A 21,741-nucleotide genomic window follows, 5' to 3' on the forward strand; every position below is an offset into this window, starting at 1 on the left:
ATGACACGTGAACAGGGGCTGTTCTCAAACCCACCCCAGAACAGTGCCCTGGGTGGGTGGGGGCGTAAGGTCTCTCAGTGACTTCCCAGGTAACATGACTGAGGCTCAAGGAAACCCGTGGGCAGCATGGATAAAGCCAAGCCCCATCCCATCAAGAGAGGGGAAGTTCCTTTTGGGGAAGGTCAAGTTTGGGGGGGTCAGGAAATCAGGCTTCGAACACTGGGATAAAATGCAACCGGAAGTCTAGCCAGCAAGTGTGTGTTTCACTCACCTTTGGCTTGGAAAGTGCCACAGGGCACCTCCCCAGGGAGCTCTCCCCCTGCGCCTACAAGGTGAAGGCCATTTCACTCCACACCAGACCCCAGAGTGGGCAACCAGCGAGGGCAGTCACGGCCAATAATTACTGAGCACCCACCAGCTTGTCAGGCACAGATCTACGTGCTTTGCAAGTATTAGCTTAGACTTAATACCTCCTACTTGGAAGTCTAAGCTTTTAATTTGCCAAAGCGTATTTCTGATACTCTGTTTTAGGCATCTGTACACACACACACACACACACACACACACACACACGTATACACAAATAAATAAATATATATTATATTTAAGTGCGCGTAAAGAGGATCTTATAGCTTGTTAGCAACTTAGTCAATCTATCTAACACTGAGTGGGAGAAAAGCGTTTTACACTGCTTTCTAGTGAATATTTGGAGCATGGCCTATTAGGAAATAACCCCACTCAATTTTGAAACGTGAACACGATCTCACAAAGAAGCATTTAATTCTATCCATGCACAACTGCTGAACATCAAAAATGTGCTTTCAAGTGTGTTATTCAGCATCGAGATTTTAAAGTTATATAGGTAATAATAAAAAAAACCCTGTAGCTATGTGTGGTGATGAATGTTAACTAAATCCTGTGGTGATCATTTCACGATATGTATAAATATGGAATCATTGTGCTTCACACCTGAGCTAATGTTATAGATCAAGTTTATCTCAATAAAAAATTTAAACAATTAAAAAGTCAAGTTATACAAAGAGCCTACTTACTTGTCTGAACTGCTAAAAATAGGGATTTTAGGAGGATAGCTAATTTCAGTTTTTTAAAAGTCACATGATTTATATTTTATTGCCTTTATGGAAATGACAAAAATAAAGTTATGAGGAAAAGCTCTATAAAATCTCCCCGAACAATCATATGCATCTTTGTTATCATTATAAGGACAGTCCTAGGACTTACTTGAGTGGAGACAAAGCTTCAGAATTGTGACCTTTGGTGCTGTCAGGCAGAAGGTGGGGTTCTGAGGGGTGGGGAACCTGGGCTTCTACTATACAGGCTAAGGAAATGAGGGCCACTAGACCCCAGCTCTAACCCAGCAGACTGACGTCCAAAGTGGAGTGAAGGGCCTGCCGTTCTCACGCTTTCTAAGCCATGGGCCCAGCCTCCAAAGGACCCAGCTCTTGTCTTACGTTGAGATATCCAGGCCGAGCTGACATACTCGAAGACCCGAGTCTCTCTCCTCTGAACTCTCCAGAGGCTTCCAGAAAAATCCTTATGTCAGTCTCCTGCCATTATCTCCAGAAGACGAACTCCTAGGTCTCTACCAGCCCTCTCTGGCACAGGCTGGCTATGCTGGACTTTGTCAGCCCGACCCCCGAAGCTAACACTGGCCAGCGTGCTCGCTCACTGGCTCCGGTTCCAAAGGCGCTGCTTCATCTGACCTTACCACAGTCCGCTGAAGCAGCCATTCCTGTTCTCCCCATTTGGTAGGCAAGGAAACCCAGACCTATGGCTTCATAAGTCACCTGTGAATCCAGACTGCTTGCCTCCCTTCACAGTTCAGGTCCTTGGCCATGAAACCACGGTGCCTTCCTACTGGCTGTTTCTGGGTTTGTCTTTTGGACTTCTCTAAATGGCACTGTCTCCTGAGCTCATGGCGGTCTTGACCCTTCCCTCGCCCTTGCTCGAATCACCTGCACCTTTCCAACAGTTCCACAGAGCAACTGGTATGTCTGCCCCTTCTTGTCTCAAAACCTCAACCCCAATTCCTAGGTGAAGAGTCTCACAGAGACCCCCTCCTCGATCCCCAGCTGGTCTGTCCGGTTCAGTTCTTGGAGTACACTCTGGTGGGGCTGAGCTTCCCCAAGCTCCGGCCCTCCAGCCTGGCCATGCCCAGCCTCTCAGCGGCTACATCCTGCCCAAGGACGGCCTGAGCGTCTGGAGGCGGGCACCTGGGGCTCACCGTGAACAGTCTCAACCAGCCAGGCTTCCCTCAGATCTCTTCTGCATACCCTATGCTCAGCCAAATAATTCATCTGTACCACTCGTTCCCTTCTAGTGCTTTCCTCTGACCTTTGGCTTCTACTTTTTGCTTTGTCTCAGTGGAAAGGAGCAGCCTACACCCTTGAGCCCTCCATGGGGCAGCCCACATCTGGAAACGGATGGCTCTATCCAGGACAAGTTTGAAGAGCCCATGCCAGCTTTCCAGCTCCCGGTGAGATCTGCAGAGGCCCCCACCACAGTGGGTCTGGGCTCCATGTCCCCTTCTCGCCACTCCGGCCTCTCTCACAGGGGTTGTCCAAGAACCTCCCGCCTGCAAATCTCCGCCTCAGAGCCGGTTTCCCCAGGGAACCCAACCAAAGACAGTGAGCGATCATGACATTTTTCATCATAAAGAGCTTCATCGAGCTCTAGAAGGAACAACAGGAAAGACTGAGAGGTAATCGGGCAAAATAATGTTACGCAATACAGACTAAGGCTCCCTGCCCCCTGTCCCCCTACCCCAACCCCCTACAGCTGGGGTCACTGCCATGGCTGTGGGGGGGAGCAGGTCAGCGGGCCCCATACAAGCCTCCTCCTTCCTCCTGCCCATTGAGATACTCACAAATCAGCTCAGATCCCGATCCAAAGGCATCAGGCCTCATGCCAGGTCTGGCTGGCATTTAAAACTAGCATTTTAATCCCAGCAGATGCCAGCAAGGGGGCATGGCTGTTCACGCAGCCCAGCTCCAATCAGGGCAAAGTCCATAAGGAACACAGTGCTTTGAAACTGGTGGATTTGTCAGGACTCTTGAATCAACCCAGACGGCGAAAGTTACCTACTGTAGGAGTTCTTTACTGGGTGCCAAAAATAGGAAGCAAAGAAAATGTAGTCCTCTAGTATTGTCACACAAAAGGCTAATGATAACAAAGTAGCAAGAAACAGAAAAAGAAACTCTAACACACTGAAGTACAGAGAAGTGGCCAGCAATGTGTTAGAAAACTCATCTCTGAAAAGGAAGGCAAGAGAGAGGTTTTTGACCTGACATAAAGAATACGACTAGGGAGTGCTTGCCAGGGGACTTTTTCTTGTCCATTCAATATTAAAGCAAATTTACGTAGGTCCCACACATATTTTACCTCTATTGCTGGTCCAGAAGGAGGACACCTGCATGTTCTAAACACCTATAAATACTAACACCCAGTAAGTGGGGAGTTTATGCATTACATAGTGTGAACACATGCTTAGGGGGTACTGACCTGCCTGACATGACCTCAGGAGAAAAAGTAAGGGGCACCTTCATGAGTCTGTTCAGTGAACAAAAAGGATGGGTACAGAAGGCCATGCTAATGTGAAAAATATTTCTGAACATACAGAGTCTGACTTGACTGACCATCATCGATTTAAGTCTAGCTCAAAAGCTAAAAAGCAAAATGGAATGAAGTAATCATTTACATTCCAGAAGCATTTATAGGTAAGACAGAAGAAGCTTGGTCCCCCTCCCATCTTTTAATTCAGTGACTATACAGCAGACTGTAGGCAAACAATGGACTAAAAACATACTTACAAAAACTGTAAGTGCCTTAACACTATAAAAATAAAATATGGCGACTGCTATTCACCTATCGGCTAGATCACGTGATTAACAATTATCACCCTCGCACCCTGGTCCAGGAACTGATTCCTGGCAGCGGTTTCCTCCTGAGGCTCCCAATTTTCCCTTTGGTTTCCATCACATGTCTTTTCTAGATTTTTCCAACCAATCACTGAAACTGTTTGTTTAAAAGAGGTGACTTGCTGCCGCACTGAAAGTTATAAAAACAGTCGGGCATGCCCTGTGGCATGTGCTGGTTGGCTGGTCTAGTAGAAAATCACCTTCTTGCCCAACACCTATCACTCTCCACCCAAAATCATACACGATCAAAGTACCACTCAACATTAAAGTCTCTGCTTGTAAGTCTAGCAACACACACATTTTCTACTTTATGACTTTGGTAGGTATCTACAGTTTATGATAAAGGGACATACAAAGACAGCAGTATTATTAACTTCTCCGCATTCACTAAAACGTCTTCTGTTTTGCATAGTTACCCCACAGGAGCACTTGTGGTTAATCAGTTCTCTGACTCAGGGCAGAAACTGCACATAAAATGCTGAGACTTGGCTGACTTACCGTGGGCCATTGTGAGACCTGATTTAGCATCCACAGTCTGTACGGCCGAGGCACTCACTGAAACAGCAGAAAGAGAAAAAGCTCACAGCCTTCCGTAACGAAAACATGAGCATCTCAACTTCATGATGATCGAGTCCTCCTCGAATTAGTCAAGCTACGTACAGATCGTAAGGAACAAATGTTTCCAATGACAATCACCAGCTAACCTAACACTCTTTGCTTTATTAAAATATAATTTGCTCCTTTAAAATATATAATTCAATATAAAATATACAACTTTAAGAATACAATTAGTATAATAAGAGTGGTGCAACCATAACCACTACCTAATTTTAGAACATTGTCATCACACGCGCTAAAATCACCCATTAGCCGTGACTCCCCACGTCTGCCCCCGCAGTGGACCCTGGCAACCACCGATCTACTTTCTGTCTCTATGGATTTGCCTATTCTGGACATTTCACACAGAATGGACTCATACTTTGTGGTCCTTTGTGACTGGCTTCTTTCACTTAACATCACGTTTTCAAAGTTCATCCACGACAGCCTCAGCATGCAGTTTTACTAATTTTTTAAGATTTGATTTATTTGTGAAAGAGAGAAAGAGAGTGAGCACACACAGGGGAGCTGCAGGCAGGGGGAGAAGGAGGCTCCCCGCTGAGTAGGGAGCCTGATGTGGGGCTCGATCCCAGGACCCTGGGGTCATGACCTGAGCCGAAGGCAGACGCTTAATCGTCTGAGCCACCCAGGTGTCCCCAGTATGCAGTTTTATGGCCAAAGAACATTCCACTGTATGATCAGACCACATTTTATACATCCACCCGTTAGCTGACAGAAATGTGGGTTGCATCCACTTTTCGGATGTTATGAACGATGCTGGTGTGAACACTCATGTCATGGTTCCGCTCCAGACCATGTATTTGTTAGTTTTCTCTTTCACTAGCTTGTTACAATAGATCTTTAATTCTACTCCTACTCTGAAAACTACTGGCCACAAACCTCAGCTTCCTCCATAGGCATACATTTTTGTCTTTATGATGATCACCGGCAAAGGTGTGCGTAGGTTGTAGCTATTCTGGAAATGTAAGACCCTCAAAGCCATTTGCAACTTACGAGGTTTGCAAAAGTATAACCCATAGGACATATTAGCCCACCACCTGTCTTTGTAAATTAAGTTTTATTGGAACCCAATATTGTTCCAATATTGTGCCGAGTCTAATTAAGGTATGAACAAGAGCAATTTAATACCTTTTAACCTTCCCATCCTTCTATGAAATGTATTTTTTCCATAAGATATAAGCCCAGCTTCTACTATTCCTTCAGACCTACTCTTGGGACTAAACCTCCCTTCCCTCCTCACACCTTTTAACCTCTTCAGGGTTCCAGAAACAACATCAAGAGGCCTCCAGAAATCAGGTGTCTTGGTGGGTCAGTCGGTAAAGCATCTGGCTCTTGATTTCGGTTTGGGTCATGATCTCAGGGTTCTGGGATAGCCTGTGAGGTGGGCTCCTCCCTCAGCAGGGAGTCTGCTTGAGAATTCTCTGTCCTTATCCTTCTCCCCATCCCCCTGTTTTCTCTCATAAACAAATCTTAAAAAAAAAAAAAAAAAAGAGGTCTCCAGAAGCACTTGAGAAGACTGAGCAGTTAAAACCATTAGCATTTTCCAGTCAATTGTTCCAAATTCCCAAATCTGCTCACCAATGCCCTTTCATCACTGCAGTTCTGGGCCGATATGAATGGTCCCGTCACTCAGGGCCCAGCCTCAACCTGGACCCTCCCCCGGTACTCAGATGCCCATCCACACACACGTCCTCTCCTGCCCAGGACCGTCTGCTCCCTAGTTTCCTCCACCCTTCCACTTTCCTGAATGGAATAATAAAATAATAAAAGTATCTCAACTATTTAACTATTATTAAGGAAACAACATTTCCATTTCGACACTGTCCAGATGATGTCCTTGTGGATTACAGCCAAATCCTGACAGCTCCAAGAGACAGACGTGCTGAGTCCACCTCAGGTGAGCGGCTGAAAGAACTTTGGGTCAAAGGCTGCAACCCGAGTCTCAGTGATGCTGAAATGTGGCGGCCACCACAAGGTCATGTCGTCACACAGCGCCACGCCTTGGGAAACCCAGTACAAACTGAAGCAATGCCAAAGAATTTATAGTTGTCCCTTGATTAGGTGAACTGAGACATAATAGGTACGGCTAACCAAAATCACCACAAAACCACAAGAATATTTACAGTGTTGGTTTTTAGATCTAGGTCAAAGCCAGGAATCAAAATAGATCATCATGTAATCTCCAAACATACGGTTTTCGAAGGCAAGGCTCTAAAAATAATAAGTTGTCTATTGGGTTAGCACTTCAAAAGTATCTTTAGAATCCTGAGCCTTTTATAGAAACTTACTAGGTACAGCTGGGGCAGTTGGCTTCGATTCGAAAGTTTGCCAGATTACAGGATTCCCTGAAATTAAAAAAAAAAAAAAAAGAAGTTAATGACCCAAATCATAAGCTATGGGTTATATTTTGTCAGCACTTATCCTAATCTTTTCCCCCCAGGAAAAAAACAAGCAAAATTTACCAACATATGGTGACTCACCCAACTGAGTAAAGACGTTTAACATAAATCCTTATAAAACTTTTTCCTAAAATTATTATCACTCAAGTATTCATGCTGAGTAATTACACAGCTTTTGCTCACTACCTGAACTCAAAATTTCGAAGAGAAGTTACAGGGAACCTCAGCCCTTCCCAAACCTTTATCTCAAAACAAGGAACCAAGTACGTAGGTCGTTGAACTCCCTCAGGGGCCGCCTAGAGACAAGGAGGAGATCCAGCTCACACAGCCATTACCAAGCCCCAGTCAGTGCCCCCTCAAGTAGACAAGGATCCTTTAATGACCGGAGATGAGCAGGAGTCTTGGCTCCTGCTGGGAGAGGGGGTTATCTGAGAGGGGTCCCGGCAAAGGCAAGCTGTGTGCATTACTGGGAGACCCTGCATGCACTTCCGGGTGCAGTCTCCCTTCTAGACTCGCTCCTGAGGGAGAGGAGACGGGTGGCCATTGCCGCCACAGACAGTAGGCTGGATGTGCCCCCTCTATGCTTAGAACAAACTTTTATCCCCCAACTGCCTCAGCTGACAAGCCAACAACCAGCCCCTTAGAGTACTTTGGAGTAACTGAGGCCAGGGTAGTTCACAAGGGCGCATCCCCACGAGTGCTCAAATGAGCCTTTTATACATGTTCCCCCATTTCATCCTCATACAAAGCCTGTAATATGGTTACTCTGAGTGCTCCAACTCCACAGCTGAGGAAACGGAGGCGGGCACTGACAGGGCTTCACTGAGCCCCGTGAGTCTCCAGACCTGGTGCTTTTAGCAGTGACTCCCCCACCATCACTCATCAGTCCAGAGGTACGGTTACTAAGCATGGATTCTGTGCCTAACAATATTCTGATAAAACCTAGGTGAGACCATTCAGTCACAGTCAATGTATTTAAAAATTCAACTCTCTGGATCAAGGTGACAGATCTCTCAAATTAAAATCACCACTGGAATGCCATGTTGGTGCCCAGAAGCCCCCAGGGGCCCCACATTCTACTGAGGGAGGCCACCTCACCTCCAACACTGGGATCCCGGTCCACTTACCTTTGGGCTCACTGACGCTGTTCAATGGTTTACTGGTAAACTCTTTAATCTGCAAAGAAAAACCGTTTTTTTTTGTTTGTTTTTTTTTTTAGTGATACAAGTTTGAAACCAGATGGGGACATACCGGATGACGGACAGATACTGCATTTAAGTAAATCAACCTTTTCAGGAAGTCCTCCAAAGACAGAGGACAGATGGATTTTAAAGATATAAAGGCAAAAACTATATAAAAGTAGCCTTTGGATTGGGCTGCTTCTCAAAGTAATCTCAAAAAGAAATTTTTCTCTACCTTCAAGTTTATTCTAAATTCTAGTTGAACAAATTTTTGCTCTTCACAGTTAAAAAAAAAATACCTTGAAAAAATTATCTTATTGGATTTACTTTTACAAACAACCACAGGGAAGAAAATATTCTACCTCCTTTACCTTATCCAACTTACAAATGCTCCAAAATAAAACAGAATGTTCTTTGATAAATTGCACTGCTTGAAGAAAAACAGTGCCAATATGGAGCCAAAAATACCTGTTGTCTCTGTGTGATAATCAGTTCGTTCTGTTCCTGGAGTCTCTGCCCTAGCTCTTCTATCCTTTTCTTGTAGAAAACATTACTTGCATTGAGATCGTCTATCATGGAGGTCCGAAGTTTTTCTATATGTGACAAGAGCTGGAAAAAAAAAAAAACAATGAAGGCGTCCGTCTGCAAACCGCATGTGCAATGTCTCCATCCCGCCATCTGTACACACACACCCCATGTTCTTTGCTGGCCTCAGATTATCTATGCACTTCAAGTGACCGAATACATCTTTGGTAACCGTGTACCAAAGCCTCAGCTTTACAAGGGCTTCACTTGTGCTCCCGCGGAGCTTGTGACCCAAGATACAGCACTGAGAAGGTGATTGACTGCGTGCACTCGAGCACAGCAAAGGACACACCACCAGGATGAGCACTGATCCAGCATCGGGGCGCTCCCACTGAGGGGCCATAACCCCACACCATCCGCCCCTCAGGTGCACAGAGAGCCCACCTTCCTTACTTGTAAGTCCAGTGACTAAGCACAACCTCAATAAATCCTTGCTGAGAAAAAGAAGGTGGAAGAAGGGAGAAGGGATGGGGAGGGGTGCAGAGAACAGAAAGATCCATCCTCAGAGACTTCATGTCGGAAAAGATCATAGACTGCACGTAGGAAAAAAAAATTCAAGAACGATTTGTTTTCAGTCATTTAGGCAAAGATTCTTAAAATAATTTTAGGAGTCGCTTACCCAGAGGGAAAAACCCAGGTCACTGGAGCTAAGCACAGTCCCAGCCTAGAGCCTGGAAGTGGAGGTGACGTGTGGACCGAGCAGGGCAGGTGGTGAGGTGCCTCAGTAGACAGAGTAGAGAGCGCGGGCGAGGCAGCCCCTCCCGACCTGCTCCGTTCTTCCCAACAAACCCTCATCAAGCACTTCATCCTGTTGTGTCCACACCACAACCTCACGGATGCATGTTTTGACTCCACAGTACAGAAGGGGGGACTCAGGTCCAGACAGCATAAAGCAGATGGTCCGAACTCAGAGGGCTGGAGGGGAGGAGCCCAGATCGGAACTTTCCAGTCTGGCTTCAAAAATTACTGCTCTCAAATTTAGTGACTAAGGCAGGGAACATCTTAGTAAACAGTACTTGCAAACAACCAAGAAGCCCCCCAGGCCTTAAGAAATAATTCGCCAAAGGGGCTCCTGGGTGGCTCAGTTTGCCTTCGACTCAGGGTGTGATCCCAGGGTCCTGGGATCGAGTCCCACATCCGGCTCCCTGGTCAGTGGGGAGTCTGCCTCTCCCTCTCCTTCTGCCTGCCTCTCTGGGCTGGTGCACGCTCGCGCTCTCTCTCTCTCTCTCTCAAATAAATGAATAAAATCTTTTAAAAAATTAAAATTAAAATAAAAAGAACCTTTCATAACCTAGAGGATGCCAAGAATCTCCCCCAGGAGAACACTGTTAAGAACCCTCTCTACATTTTTACAGACCATGGGAAGAGGGCCCCAAAGCAGTTTGAAAAAGCACTGAGCTAGAAAACAGAAAGAAAAGCCTGTGAAAATGTCCAGGGCTTAGGGGGAGGTTTAGGACTGACAAGTCAGTCCAGACCCTCCAGAGGAGAGGGACACAAGAAACACTAAGGGAGAGCAATCTTTTGGTACTGGACTCGAGAATTGACCAGAAATCACAGAAAGGAGTTTGCAGAAAGAGGAATGTGATCGTCTATGCACAGGATAGCCAGAAATTATTTCCGAGAGTTTGTGGCCCTCGAGCCCATTTCTTGTGACCTCTTGTCCTTTCAAGTCCCTGCTCTTTCTCTCCGCCAGAGCACAGGACTCTGCCCTCTCCCTCTGTTACGTGAGCACCTGACAGCCTTCCAGCCTCCCCAGAGTCTTCTGTCAGGTCAAAAGGGCATCCCATCATTTATCTGTGACTCCCTTTGAACTCCTACCAATATTATTTAAAAAAAAAAAAAAAGATTGCCAGGAACCTAGGTAAAGCAATAAAAAGTTGGCAATCGCAACTTCCCTTAAACAGAGAAACACAATATGTGCATTGTAGGACCAGTAGGCAGCAATCATGTGGAATAATTAATAGTTAGGTCTCAGGCAGAGATTACCAAACCTGATTGAATTCTCCCCTCTGTTCGGGTTTAAGAGAAATTAAGGAAGAAGAAAGCAGCTTCAGAGCGAAAACCAGCAGACAATGGAGCAGCGTAGCCTAGCGGCAGAGCGAAACCCCCACACCCCCAGGGCAAGGCGCCTCACTCAGAACCAGGGAAGACCTCTCCCCCCTCCTCCAACCCGCCACTGGGCGGTCCTTCCATCAGGACTTGCGGTGACCAAGTGTGCAGATCGGCCACTTGCGTTCTGTTCCTGCCAGAGGGCCACTGAACCGACGGTTCCCACGCCGGTCTGGGACACCGGAGGCTTTAAAGGAGCCAGAACTGAACACCAAGCCCTATTCATCCGGAAGCCCGAATTCTGTCCCTAAGTACCAATGCTAGAAGACGCCTTGAAGGATTAGGGTAGAACGTCAGATGATAAGGACGGTGGTTCAAACCGTGGAAATCATCGGGGGATCTAGTGCCCCCCGCCCCGTAATACACACGCCCCACCCGAGACCGGATCGGGATCCCGTGCGGTGCAGCTGGGGTGTGTGTTCTGGCAAAGAGCCACTGGTCGTTCTGCAGTCCCAGGTTCAGAACTACTACCTTAGAACCTCTCCAGGGGATGCCACGTTTCCCCAGAAAAGCAACGGCTCTGAGTCGTCCCTGCCGGTTCCCCTCGCGAGCTGGCTCGGTGCCTGACAGAGGAGCAACGCGACGAGGCTGACAAGCAGGACCCCGAGTTTAGGAGGTTCAAACCTGCAGTCATCCCCACAGACGACTCTTCGAACCTGGCTCTTCCAGACCAGACCCTACGCGCAGCATTTCCCCACCCAGAAAGGCAAGGTTGAACGCTCCCCTTGCGGGCCGACTAGCCACCCTCCGTGTGGGTTCCGCAAATATTTAACGAACGCCAATCATATGTTGGGTAGTTAGTCGTACCCAAAATACAACAGAGAACAAAATACACGGAGCCCCTTCCTCACGGGGCTAGGGATCCGGCTGGAGAGACACACAGTAAACAAGTGACTACATCATCAAAGAACCACATGCGACCATGTGGTCGGACCCGTGAGGGAGGTGGCTACCTACTTACACGGCGTCCGGTGACCTGGAAGCCAAGGGCAGAAGGGGCTGTGGCAGAGAGAATTCTACACGGCCCTCAAGTCTGCACCCCCAGAGTGCATGCCCTGTATAATCCCTTTCCCTTGGCGGAGTTAACGAACTGAGTGTTCGTGCCGCTCTCCACCAAATTCATAGCTTGAAGCCCTAATCCCCTACATGGTGGTTTTAGGAGGCGGGGCCTTTGGGGGGTGATTAGGTTTGGATGAATTAGGGTAGGGTCACGATGGGATTAGTGCTCTTAGAAGAAACCAGGGCCCAGGCTTTCCTTTTCTCCCTGCCCCTGAAGACACAGAGGACAGCCATCGGCCACAGGGATCTCACCAGGAGGTGAACTGCCCAGAGCCTTGACCGCACCACTTCCCGGCCTCCAGAGAAAGAAATGTCCATTGTTTAAAGCCAGCAGCGTGCGCAGACCAAGACATGGGCTGGCTGGGATCAAAGATGTGCTCCAACAGCACAATACGGCAAGCGTGCGCGAGGGACTTGACAGATGGAATTGAAGTCCCTTGTCCGCTGACTCTGAGTTCAGGAAAAGAAAGATCATCCTATGTGGGCAGGTCTCATTCAGGCCAGCCCCTCCCCGGCTGGCCGTCACGAAGTCAACAGCCGGGTACTGAGCTGTGGAGCTCAGGGTCCTGATCCTATGGTGAGCCTGAAGGAGCCACATATTGCCTATAACCTGACCAGGCTTGGTTTGACCCTGAGCCTCGGATGAGAACACAGCCAGCCGGACAGCCGGAATGCAGCTGTGAGACCCCGAGGACAGGACCCAGACAGGCACCCGGGTGACATGGATACTGAGAGATAACCAGCTGCTGGTAATGTGCGACACCCACAGAGCAGCCATACAGAGGGAAGGAGCCAGACACGTGGAGAGCAAATGGAAGGACAGCCCAGCAACAAAACCCCTGGTGGAAAGAGAAAAAGGTCAGCATGTTCTCGAAGTGACCAGAAGGCTCTTGTAGTCAGAAAGAGTTCAGTCTGGAGAGAGGATCGGGATGGCCGGCTGCCAGGGGGACTCTTCTGCTCTCCGGAGAGCAAACTGGGAAAGGGGTAGGTTGGAACTGGGACACCAGTTGCGGGATCCTTTTAGAAAGGGCAGGGGCTCGGTGGAAGGGAAAAGCAATGGAAATGAAGTGGGCAGAAGAACACAGATACGAGACACATGGAAGGCCCTGCTGACGGCTGGGAGCTGGGCACTGAGGGACAGATGGGGCTCACGGTGGGCACCGGATCGCCCCGACCAGGATGACACTGGACAAAGGAAAACACATCGTCTGACAGGAAACAACATGTGTTGGAGGGGATGTGGAGAAAGGGGAACCCTCTACACTGTTGGTGGGAATGCAGGTTGGTGCAGCCTCTTTGGAGAACAGTGTGGAGATTCCTCAAGAAATTAAAAATAGAGCTTCCCTATGACCCTGCCATTGCACTCCTGGGTATTTACCCCAAAGATACAGATGTCGTGAAAAGAAGGGCCATCTGTACCCCAATGTTTATAGCAGCAATGGCCACGGTCGCCAAACTGTGGAAAGAACCAAGATGCCCTTCAACGGACGAATGGATAAGGAAGATTGGTCCATATACACTATGGAGTATTATGCCTCCATCAGGAAGGATGAATACCCAGCTTTTGTAGCAACATGGACGGGACTGAAAGAGATTATGCTGAGTGAAATAAGTCAAGCAGAGAGAGTCAACTATCATATGGTTTCACTTATTTGTGGAGCATAACAAATAGCATGGAGGACACGGGGAGTTAGAGAGGAGAAAGGAGTTGGGGGAAATTGGAAGGGGAGGTAAACCGTGAGAGACTATGGACTCTGAAAAACAATCTGAGGGTTTTGAAGGGGCCGGGAGTGGGGGGTTGGGGGAACCAGGTGGTGGGTATTAGAGAAGGCACAGATTGCATGGAGCATCGGGTGTGGTGCAAAAATAATGAATACTGTTATGCTGAAAATAAATAAAAAATAAATTAGAAAAACAAAACAAAACAAAAAAACACATCGTCTGAGATCTGCTAAACTCAGGGAGCCTGGAGATACCAGGTCCAAAGCTAGCTAGCCCCTCCGCAGCTGAGGGTGGTTTAGGCTAGAGAAATAAACAGGGGCCTTACACCCACACACAGCCACACCCTGACCACACGAAATCTCTGCTCGATCCCTAGAGCCCCAGACTATGAGAAATACATGCCTGTTCTTTGTCAGCGACCTGGTCTACCATATTGTGTCATAGCAGCCAAACAGGCTAAGACACACGGGACACAAAGGGCTATAAAATACATACAGAGTGAAAAAAGAAACAGAAGTTTTCCTATCCTAAAATCTCAAATGAAAGTACTTTAGGTTTTCTGCACCAGCGTGAACACTTCCCCATTTCGATCTGTGTTACTCTCTGCTGAAAAGCAGTGTTAACATCAAACTGTTTTCATTAAAATGATTTTAACATGCGCAATCCCTGCTTTTCTTACAAAGTATCAAGATGGCTACCCTAAAAGATGGAAAAGTCAGAAACGATGTGTTCAACAAGGAAGGAATCACTAAATAACTTATGAAACATCGTTAAGAGCCTTCTCCAGCCATTAAAACATCACGATTTTGATGACTATTTTAGAACAGGAGAATGTTTGTGATATATTAAGCAAAAAGTATGCACAGTTATAAGGCATGATTCAAGATTTGTGAGACTATGCGTATGGGTTTCCATATTACGGAAACCAATATTTACGGCATAGAACACAGACTGAGAAAAATTATAACAAAGTCGTGGCAGGGGTTATTGAATTTTAAGTAATTTTATTTTTTAAAAGATATATTTATTTGAGAGAGAAAGAGAGAGAACAAGCAGGGGGAGGTAGAGAGAGGGGGAGAGGCAGACTCCCCCCAACCCCTCCATGCGGGGCTTGATCCCAGGACCCTGAGATCATGATGGAAGCCGGAGGCAGATGCTTAACCGACCGAGACACTCAGGCACCCCGAATTATTAAATATTTTATAATTAAATTATAAAATTTAAATTTTGCCACACATTTCTCCACAAAGTCTATGAAGCAGACAAAGACTATCTTTGTGGTAGAGAAATAATATATATATACTCTTTTAAAAAATGACACTGACAGACCATTGCCTTCTCAATCTTACCCGACCCTTCTCTTTCTTGTGTTCTTGATGAAGAGCTTGAACTCGTGCGGTCCACTTGCTTTCCTACGACATAGGAAAACCAGAGGAATTCACATGCAGCCACAGCAGTAAAATCCACTTGAAATGCAAGTTTTTGGTGGGTCCTATGGAACCCAGTTACCTCCCTGGAGACATTGTAGAGGCATTTTTTTTTTTTTTAAACTACAAAGACTCAAAAATGTTTAAACCCATTTCACTTGGTTTTAATCTTAAACTCTACGGCAAGGGTCTGCAAACATTTTCTGCTAAGGGGCTACTAGGACAACTTTAGGCTCTGGGGGTCACATGACTCGATCTTTACTACCAGCAGTAGGAGAACATCCATAGGTAATACACGAGTGGGCATGGCCGTGCTCCGAAAAAATTATTTTCAAGAATACGCGCTCGTGTGCCAGTTTGAGGAGCTAAGAGACAAGACCGAGGTTTCTGAGGCCTGCGGTTCTGATCTGACACCAGAGCTCACAGAAAGGAAATGAGAAATGTAGGCAGGATCTTGGGATTTCATAACTGGGTCCTTCAATTCCTGAGACCAGCTGGTGGGGAGCAACTATCAACAGGTCAGTAGGGGACACGATTCTTGGTCTATCACCATGTCCCAGGGACCTCACTGCCGTGGCCCACGAGGGGAGGACTAGGGGACATGCTCTGCCCTGCGCCAGAGGAAAGCCAACTTAACAATGGAGAGTCCCCCCGCAATGGGTATGTGAGCAGGTCCCGCGTGGGGGACTACAGACAGGCCATCACCCAGAGTCCAAGAGAACACTCTGGAAGAGGAGTCACACCAGCTGAAGCCAGAAGTCCTGAAACTCCAAGAAGGACATGACAAAGAAAGCCACAAGGGCCAAAGCAAAACCCAGAAAGCCGTGTTTGGGGAGCCATGAGCTCTCATATCTGGTGCAGCGGGGACCTTCAGGTAAAGCCAAGAATGGTGGGGGATGGCGCAGGGTCCAGATCCTCAGGGACTCTGACGACCGGTTAAGGATTCCAGACTTGGAAGGATAAGACGGGACAGTGACGTGGTCAGCCTGGCTGCAGGATGGAAGGTGGACTGCAGGAAGGGAGGCAAGACATGGGTGGCAAAGTACGCAACAGGAGTCGTTGTCTATATTTCAAAAACACACTTCCTTTTTTAAAAATGTTACTGTTTTTTTTTTTTTGCTTTGTTTTTTAACAAAATCTTGAATTCATAAACTTGGATCTCTATTTACTTCCTGGTAAAAAAACAATTTTCCCCTAAACCAGTATGACCAAAATTGCCAAGCTGCTTACGGAGGGCCACTATAATTAAGTTTGATAAATGAAAAAGACCATCAGTACACCAACATAGCCTTATACTCAAGCTCTAAAAATTAAGTCGGTGCTTCAGCGTGTCTTTCTGTGCCTTTTGAAAGTGAGACCTACATCTGAAATATGAAAAATAAACTCTTAAGGTAATCCCAAACAATTCAGGGTATTACCATGTTAGCAAAAAAGGCAACAATTTTGCCAACTGTTCTAGATCTACATCGATTAGTCAATCAACAAGCATCTAATGAACACCCGTTATTAGGTATCCGGAGACAAGAAGAAAAGAGTCAGCTTCGTGGCCACTGACAGACAAATCCCTTTTCTGTAGGTAAGGCCTGCTGTACACTGCTTCACTAATTAAAATCAGGCCCTCCGGCAGTGACTACCCGCGGGTACATACCTGGCTGTCAAGAAACTGCATCACATTTTGGAAATCTTGGGGATACTGAGGACGTTCTTCTTTAAATTCATGGGCATCCTTTAACGTGCCTATGTTGGACTTGATCTGCATGTTGGACTTCTGGATTTCTGACAGTTGCTAGAAAATAAGATACAAACCGACTGGTATGGATGTTTGTACTTTTGTAAGATGGAAACAGAGAGTGAAATTGGGGAGCAATGGAGCCACTGTGAAATCTGACTGTCCTACTGGAGGCTCCCTGTGCTTCTCCCACTTCTCTCACCTGCTGGCTTTCCAGTGTTCTCGCCCCTGCTTTCAGTTTTCCAACAGAACGTGTATGGGGTGAAAAAGGGAAAGGAAAAACCCAACTTTCTAATCTTATACCAGGGGTCTTACATTTTCCGATGCGCACATAACGGTTGCCAGGAACAGAGGAACTAGGAGCAGCTGGTTCTCACGATAACTGGGTGCCAAGGCCAGCCTCATTCAGCAACTGTGCCCATAATCCGTGAGGGACATTTTTTTTTTTTTAAAGATTTTATTTATTTATTTGACAGAGAGAGATTACAAGTAGGCAGAGAGGCAGGTAGAGAGAGAAGGAGGAGGAAGCAGGCTCCCTGCTGAGCAGAGAGCCCGATGCGGGCCTCGATCCCAGGACCCTGAGATCATGACCTGAGCCGAAGGCAGCGGCTTAACCCACTGAGCCACCCAGGCGCCCGGACATGGGGCTTTTAATTCTTTCTTTCACTTGTTATGTTATTCCCCAGGTCACCAGCGGTAAAAACCCCCAGAAAAGCCACAGAAGGTAACATGTTAACTGAAAAAATAAAAGGGTGGGGAGCATAGCTTTCCTGCCTAACTCTGGGCTGAACACAGCAACTTCTTTTCAAACAGTACAGCAGGAAACGGGGGTTGGGGGTGGCTTTTCATTGGAGGAACCTGACAGACACTACCTCAGCCAGGTGACCAAGGTCAACACTAACAATCACATATCATGAGGAGAGTGGTCTGATGTGATGAAAACTGTATTTTAGCTCTGAGGATTTCATTCCTCAAACTCATAAGCCCAGTGTAGGCATGAGAAGACTATGGGATAAATTCCCGTAGAGAGAATCCTCCCGAAAAGTACTCCTCAAAATTGTCCAGGTCACCGAAAACAAGTCAGAGACACTATCCCAGATAGGAGCCCAAAGGGATGGGACAACTACATATCAGGCAGCATCCCGGATAGAATCCTGGAACAGAAAAGTGACATCAGCTAAAAGTTCAAGAAGCTGGACTGAAGTACGGAGTCTGGCTATTTCTACTCTATCAATACGGGTTTCTCAACTAAACAAATGGGCCACACTCATTTAGGATGCCAGTAGTATGGACAACTGTGTACAGGGGTAGGCAAGGAGCATTTCTAAGACATTTTCTGTACTCTAAAAATGGAGCTTATTGTAAATAATAATATTAAAAACCAACTATAGCTGAAAAAGGCCAACACCCACAAGTGGTCCCCTGATGAACAGACAGAGGAAATGTGACACGCATGCAATGGGACATCAGGTGGCAATAACAAAGGCATGACACAATGGGACAGAGACGTCCCTTCCTCATGACGCAGATGAGGTTTGAAAACATGGCACTAACTGGGAGCAGCTGCTCACAAAACCTCACATGTTATATGCTTCAATTCAAAGGAAACGCCCAAAATAGGCAGATCTGCAGAGGTAGAAAGTAGACGTGTGGTCGCCAGGAGCTTGCGGGAGGGAGTGCCAGTGGGCACAGGGCTGCTCCCCGGGAGATAATCCTTTCAGAGTATGTGAGGATGGCTGCGCAACTCTGGGAACATACTAGAAACCACAGAACTGTATACTTGAAGTAGGTGAGTTTTATGGTCTATACGTTAAATCTCAGTAAAGCTGTTTTTTACCCAAAAAAAGTAGGAGTGGTAAAAATAAAAGTCCCATGTTGGACAAAGTCCCAACCCACTATTTTCCTGGGGGCAGGACCATGGAGGGACTTTCAGGCAAAAGAACTCTAATTAGCAGCTTATCATAAGGGAAAAAAACGAGTCTGGCCTTGATGCAGGTGTGAGAAGACAGTTTTTTCTTTTTGAGGGTGTAAGGGGGGAAGAGAAAGACTCTTAAGCAGGCCCCGCTGTGCCCAGTGGGGCCCAAAGTAGGACTCAATCTCACAACCCTGAAATCATGACCTGCGCCAAAACCTTAAGTCAGATGTTTAACCGACTGAGCCCCTCAGGCGGCCCTGAGAAGGCAGTCTTAAACGGACTGGTACCGCAATCCACCAGTGGGTGATGCGGCACCCCACTTTGAGCCACAGTTAGGAGTGCAGGAGGGGTCCCCGGGGCACGGGTGGGAGAAGAAACCACGGACAGAGAAATGACTGCCTCAGAGTCCTGATGCTCAGGACCAGCAACAGGCAAGACCAGCTGATCCAACGGGAAGTTGCCTGAAGGAAGCCCTACACAAAAAGACCCAATGTGCCATCCACTTTTATCTCCCCTCAGCTTTTAAATTTGCAAATTACAACTTAGAGAAAAATGGAAAGAACGGTATAATGAACACCCATTTCAATTGTTAACATTTTGCCACATCTGCTTTATAAAGATAGGACGGGTTGGCAGGATTTTTCTGTCAAGAGCTGGACAGTCTGCCGGCTTCTGGAGAAACACAAGGTCTTGGTCATGACCACCCAGTCTACGGGCCCCGCACAAAAGCACAAGGGACAAAATGTAAAGGAACATGTGTGGTTGGGTGCCAATAAAACTTTATTTGTGGACATGGAAATGGGAACTTCATGTAATTTTTGTGTCGTGAAATACTCTTATGACTCTTTTCAACCATCTAGAAATATTAAAACCTTTCTTAACTCGCTGGCCATACAAAAATGGGTGGCACGCCAGACTCAGCTCACAGTTCGTGGTTTGCCAACCTCCGTGCAAAAGTTCGTGTTTTTAGAGAAGGCCCTCCTTAGCCATGGTCCAAAAATACCCCTCCATTTTAGTTTACAAAGCTTGTCCCCTAGAGGGAGCTCAAGGATCTTGTTTTCTTTCCCCAAGGGCGACTCCTGACTGAGCTGCCCATCCAGCTCAAGTCATTCTTGGAGGGAAGGCAATGGCCACTGTCACAGAGTTTGAGGTCCCAGCCCAGCAAGGCGTGTCTCTGTCTATGCATGTGACCAGGGCAGTGTGGACCAAGGTCGCTCCCACAGGGGATGAGGGCTCATTTAGCCACATCCTGCTTGTTCAGACCTCCTGTCCTCCTCACTGACCAGGCTGGAGATCTGAAAGGGAACTGGTAAGAGGTTCTACTTCTGTCTTTCTGGGTTGGCTTCCACAATGGTGACCTGTGCCAGCCTTTCCAGAAAGTTCTTTTGGAACTTTGAAAGCTTCAAAACTCGTGGAAGGGTTTATGGTTTATGGCCGGCTAAGAAAAGAGAGACCCTGTTCTATGATCTGACCAAAGGTACTAAATGTATGAAGTGTTCTTTTTTTAAGATTTCATTTAACTTCCGGGACACCTGCATGGCTCAGTCAGTTCAGCATCTGCCTTTGGCTCAGGTCATGACCCCAGGGTCCTAGGATTAAGTCCCACATGGGGTTCCTTGCTTAGCAGGGAACCTACTTCTCCCTTTGTTCTTCCACTCCCCCTGCTTCAACTCTCTCTCTCTCTCTCTCTAACAAATACATAAAATCTTTAAGAAAAAAAACAATTTTATTTTTAAATAATATCTCCCCCCAACGTGGGGCTTGAGCTCGCAACTCTGAGATCAAGAGTCCGCGCCCCAGTGACTGAGCCAGCCAGGTGCCCCTCAAATGTACCAAGTGTTCTGCACATACGTTTGGGACCAAAGCTCCCACTCTCAAAGACACCTTTGCTAACTTGCTCTGTCTTCTGTATGTCTTGGGTTCCCTCACCACTCTCAGGAAGAGGGGTGTCTGGGCACAATGAAGTAATTTCTAGATCTGCTGGCCATAATGCCAATCTAACACCACCTCTCAAGGCAACAACCCTACCAATATTATGAGGACTTTTTGGCTTAATACTTACATATTCTAATGCTGAATTCTTGGAAGTCAATTCTTTAAACTCCTTCATAAACATTTCCTTGACTTTTTCCATTTCACCAACCAGTTTCTCCTTTTCTTCTTCCTTCCATCTATCAAATAACTTGAGAAATTCTTCCTCTTTTGTTTTTTGCATTTCATATTCCTGAAATTATTTTAATGCATGGCTTTAAAAGTTCTGATAAGAAGCAAATATGTAAAATTTTAAATAAATGGACATAGCTTCACCTCCAGTGTGGCAGCTAATATTGTGTGTATCAGTTAGGTTTGCAGTCTCACTTCCTATTCTGGCCATGTGCACAGGGATTTTTTCTAAACCAAAAACAGCACACAGCATCCTTCTGTCCTTACATCTCTTAAAGTACAAATACAGATGCCCAAAGTCTCAAGAGTAGAGTTCTGTGATCTATGAATTTGCATAATAGGTATGCAATAATATGTAAAATATAAACATACTTTAAAAGAAAATGTCTATTGAGCAGAGGAACCACTCTCAAGACTGTATCCATTTAGAGAGAATAGCCCCATCTCATCGCCCAAAAACACAAATTCATATTTATACAAGCTAAATTCAAGGTCTAGTCAATCAACCTTTCATTTCTCAATGACTTAAACTTTTTGGTTTTTTACCTAATTGGGGGCTTAACATGATAAATAAACGCAGTCTGACACAGACAACACTGCACCCAGCGACCCCAAAACATACCTTCTTGCTAAATGCACATGGAAGATTCACCAGGATAGACCATATTTTAGGTCATAAAAGATTCTCAATAAATTTTAAAGACTGAAATCATGCTAAGTGTATTCCCAACCATGACATAATGAAGCCAGAAATTAATAACAGAAGAAAAACTAGAAAATTCATGAATACTTGAAAATTAAACAATGTATTCTTAGGCAACCAATGGGCCAAAGAAAAACTCACTAGGACAAGCAGAAAATACTTTGAGATGAAAAAAAATAAAAATAGGATATCT

The 21,741-nt window shown here is 46.3% G+C and overlaps 1 protein-coding gene across 3 annotated transcripts in view; it reads right to left on the reverse strand.

Moving 5' to 3' along the window:
- DZIP1 (DAZ interacting zinc finger protein 1) overlaps positions 1 to 21,741 on the reverse strand; it is a 51,595-nt gene that overhangs the window by 15,177 nt on the left and 14,677 nt on the right. For 2 of the 3 annotated variants that reach the window (XM_044249970.1, XM_044249969.1), the window contains exons 8-14: positions 20,745 to 20,906; positions 16,687 to 16,824; positions 14,961 to 15,023; positions 8,605 to 8,745; positions 8,083 to 8,131; positions 6,845 to 6,901; positions 4,437 to 4,493 (exon numbers count right to left, since the gene is read on the reverse strand). In XM_044249970.1, coding sequence (XP_044105905.1) covers positions 4,437 to 4,493; positions 6,845 to 6,901; positions 8,083 to 8,131; positions 8,605 to 8,745; positions 14,961 to 15,023; positions 16,687 to 16,824; positions 20,745 to 20,906 — 667 coding nt within the window. The remainder of the gene's footprint in view (positions 1 to 4,436; positions 4,494 to 6,844; positions 6,902 to 8,082; positions 8,132 to 8,604; positions 8,746 to 14,960; positions 15,024 to 16,686; positions 16,825 to 20,744; positions 20,907 to 21,741) is intronic. The other variant, XM_044249972.1, reaches the window with a different exon arrangement.

The sequence above is a fragment of the Neovison vison genome, chromosome 5, assembly GCF_020171115.1.
Source record: "Neovison vison isolate M4711 chromosome 5, ASM_NN_V1, whole genome shotgun sequence".
Lineage (NCBI taxonomy): Eukaryota > Metazoa > Chordata > Mammalia > Carnivora > Mustelidae > Neogale > Neogale vison.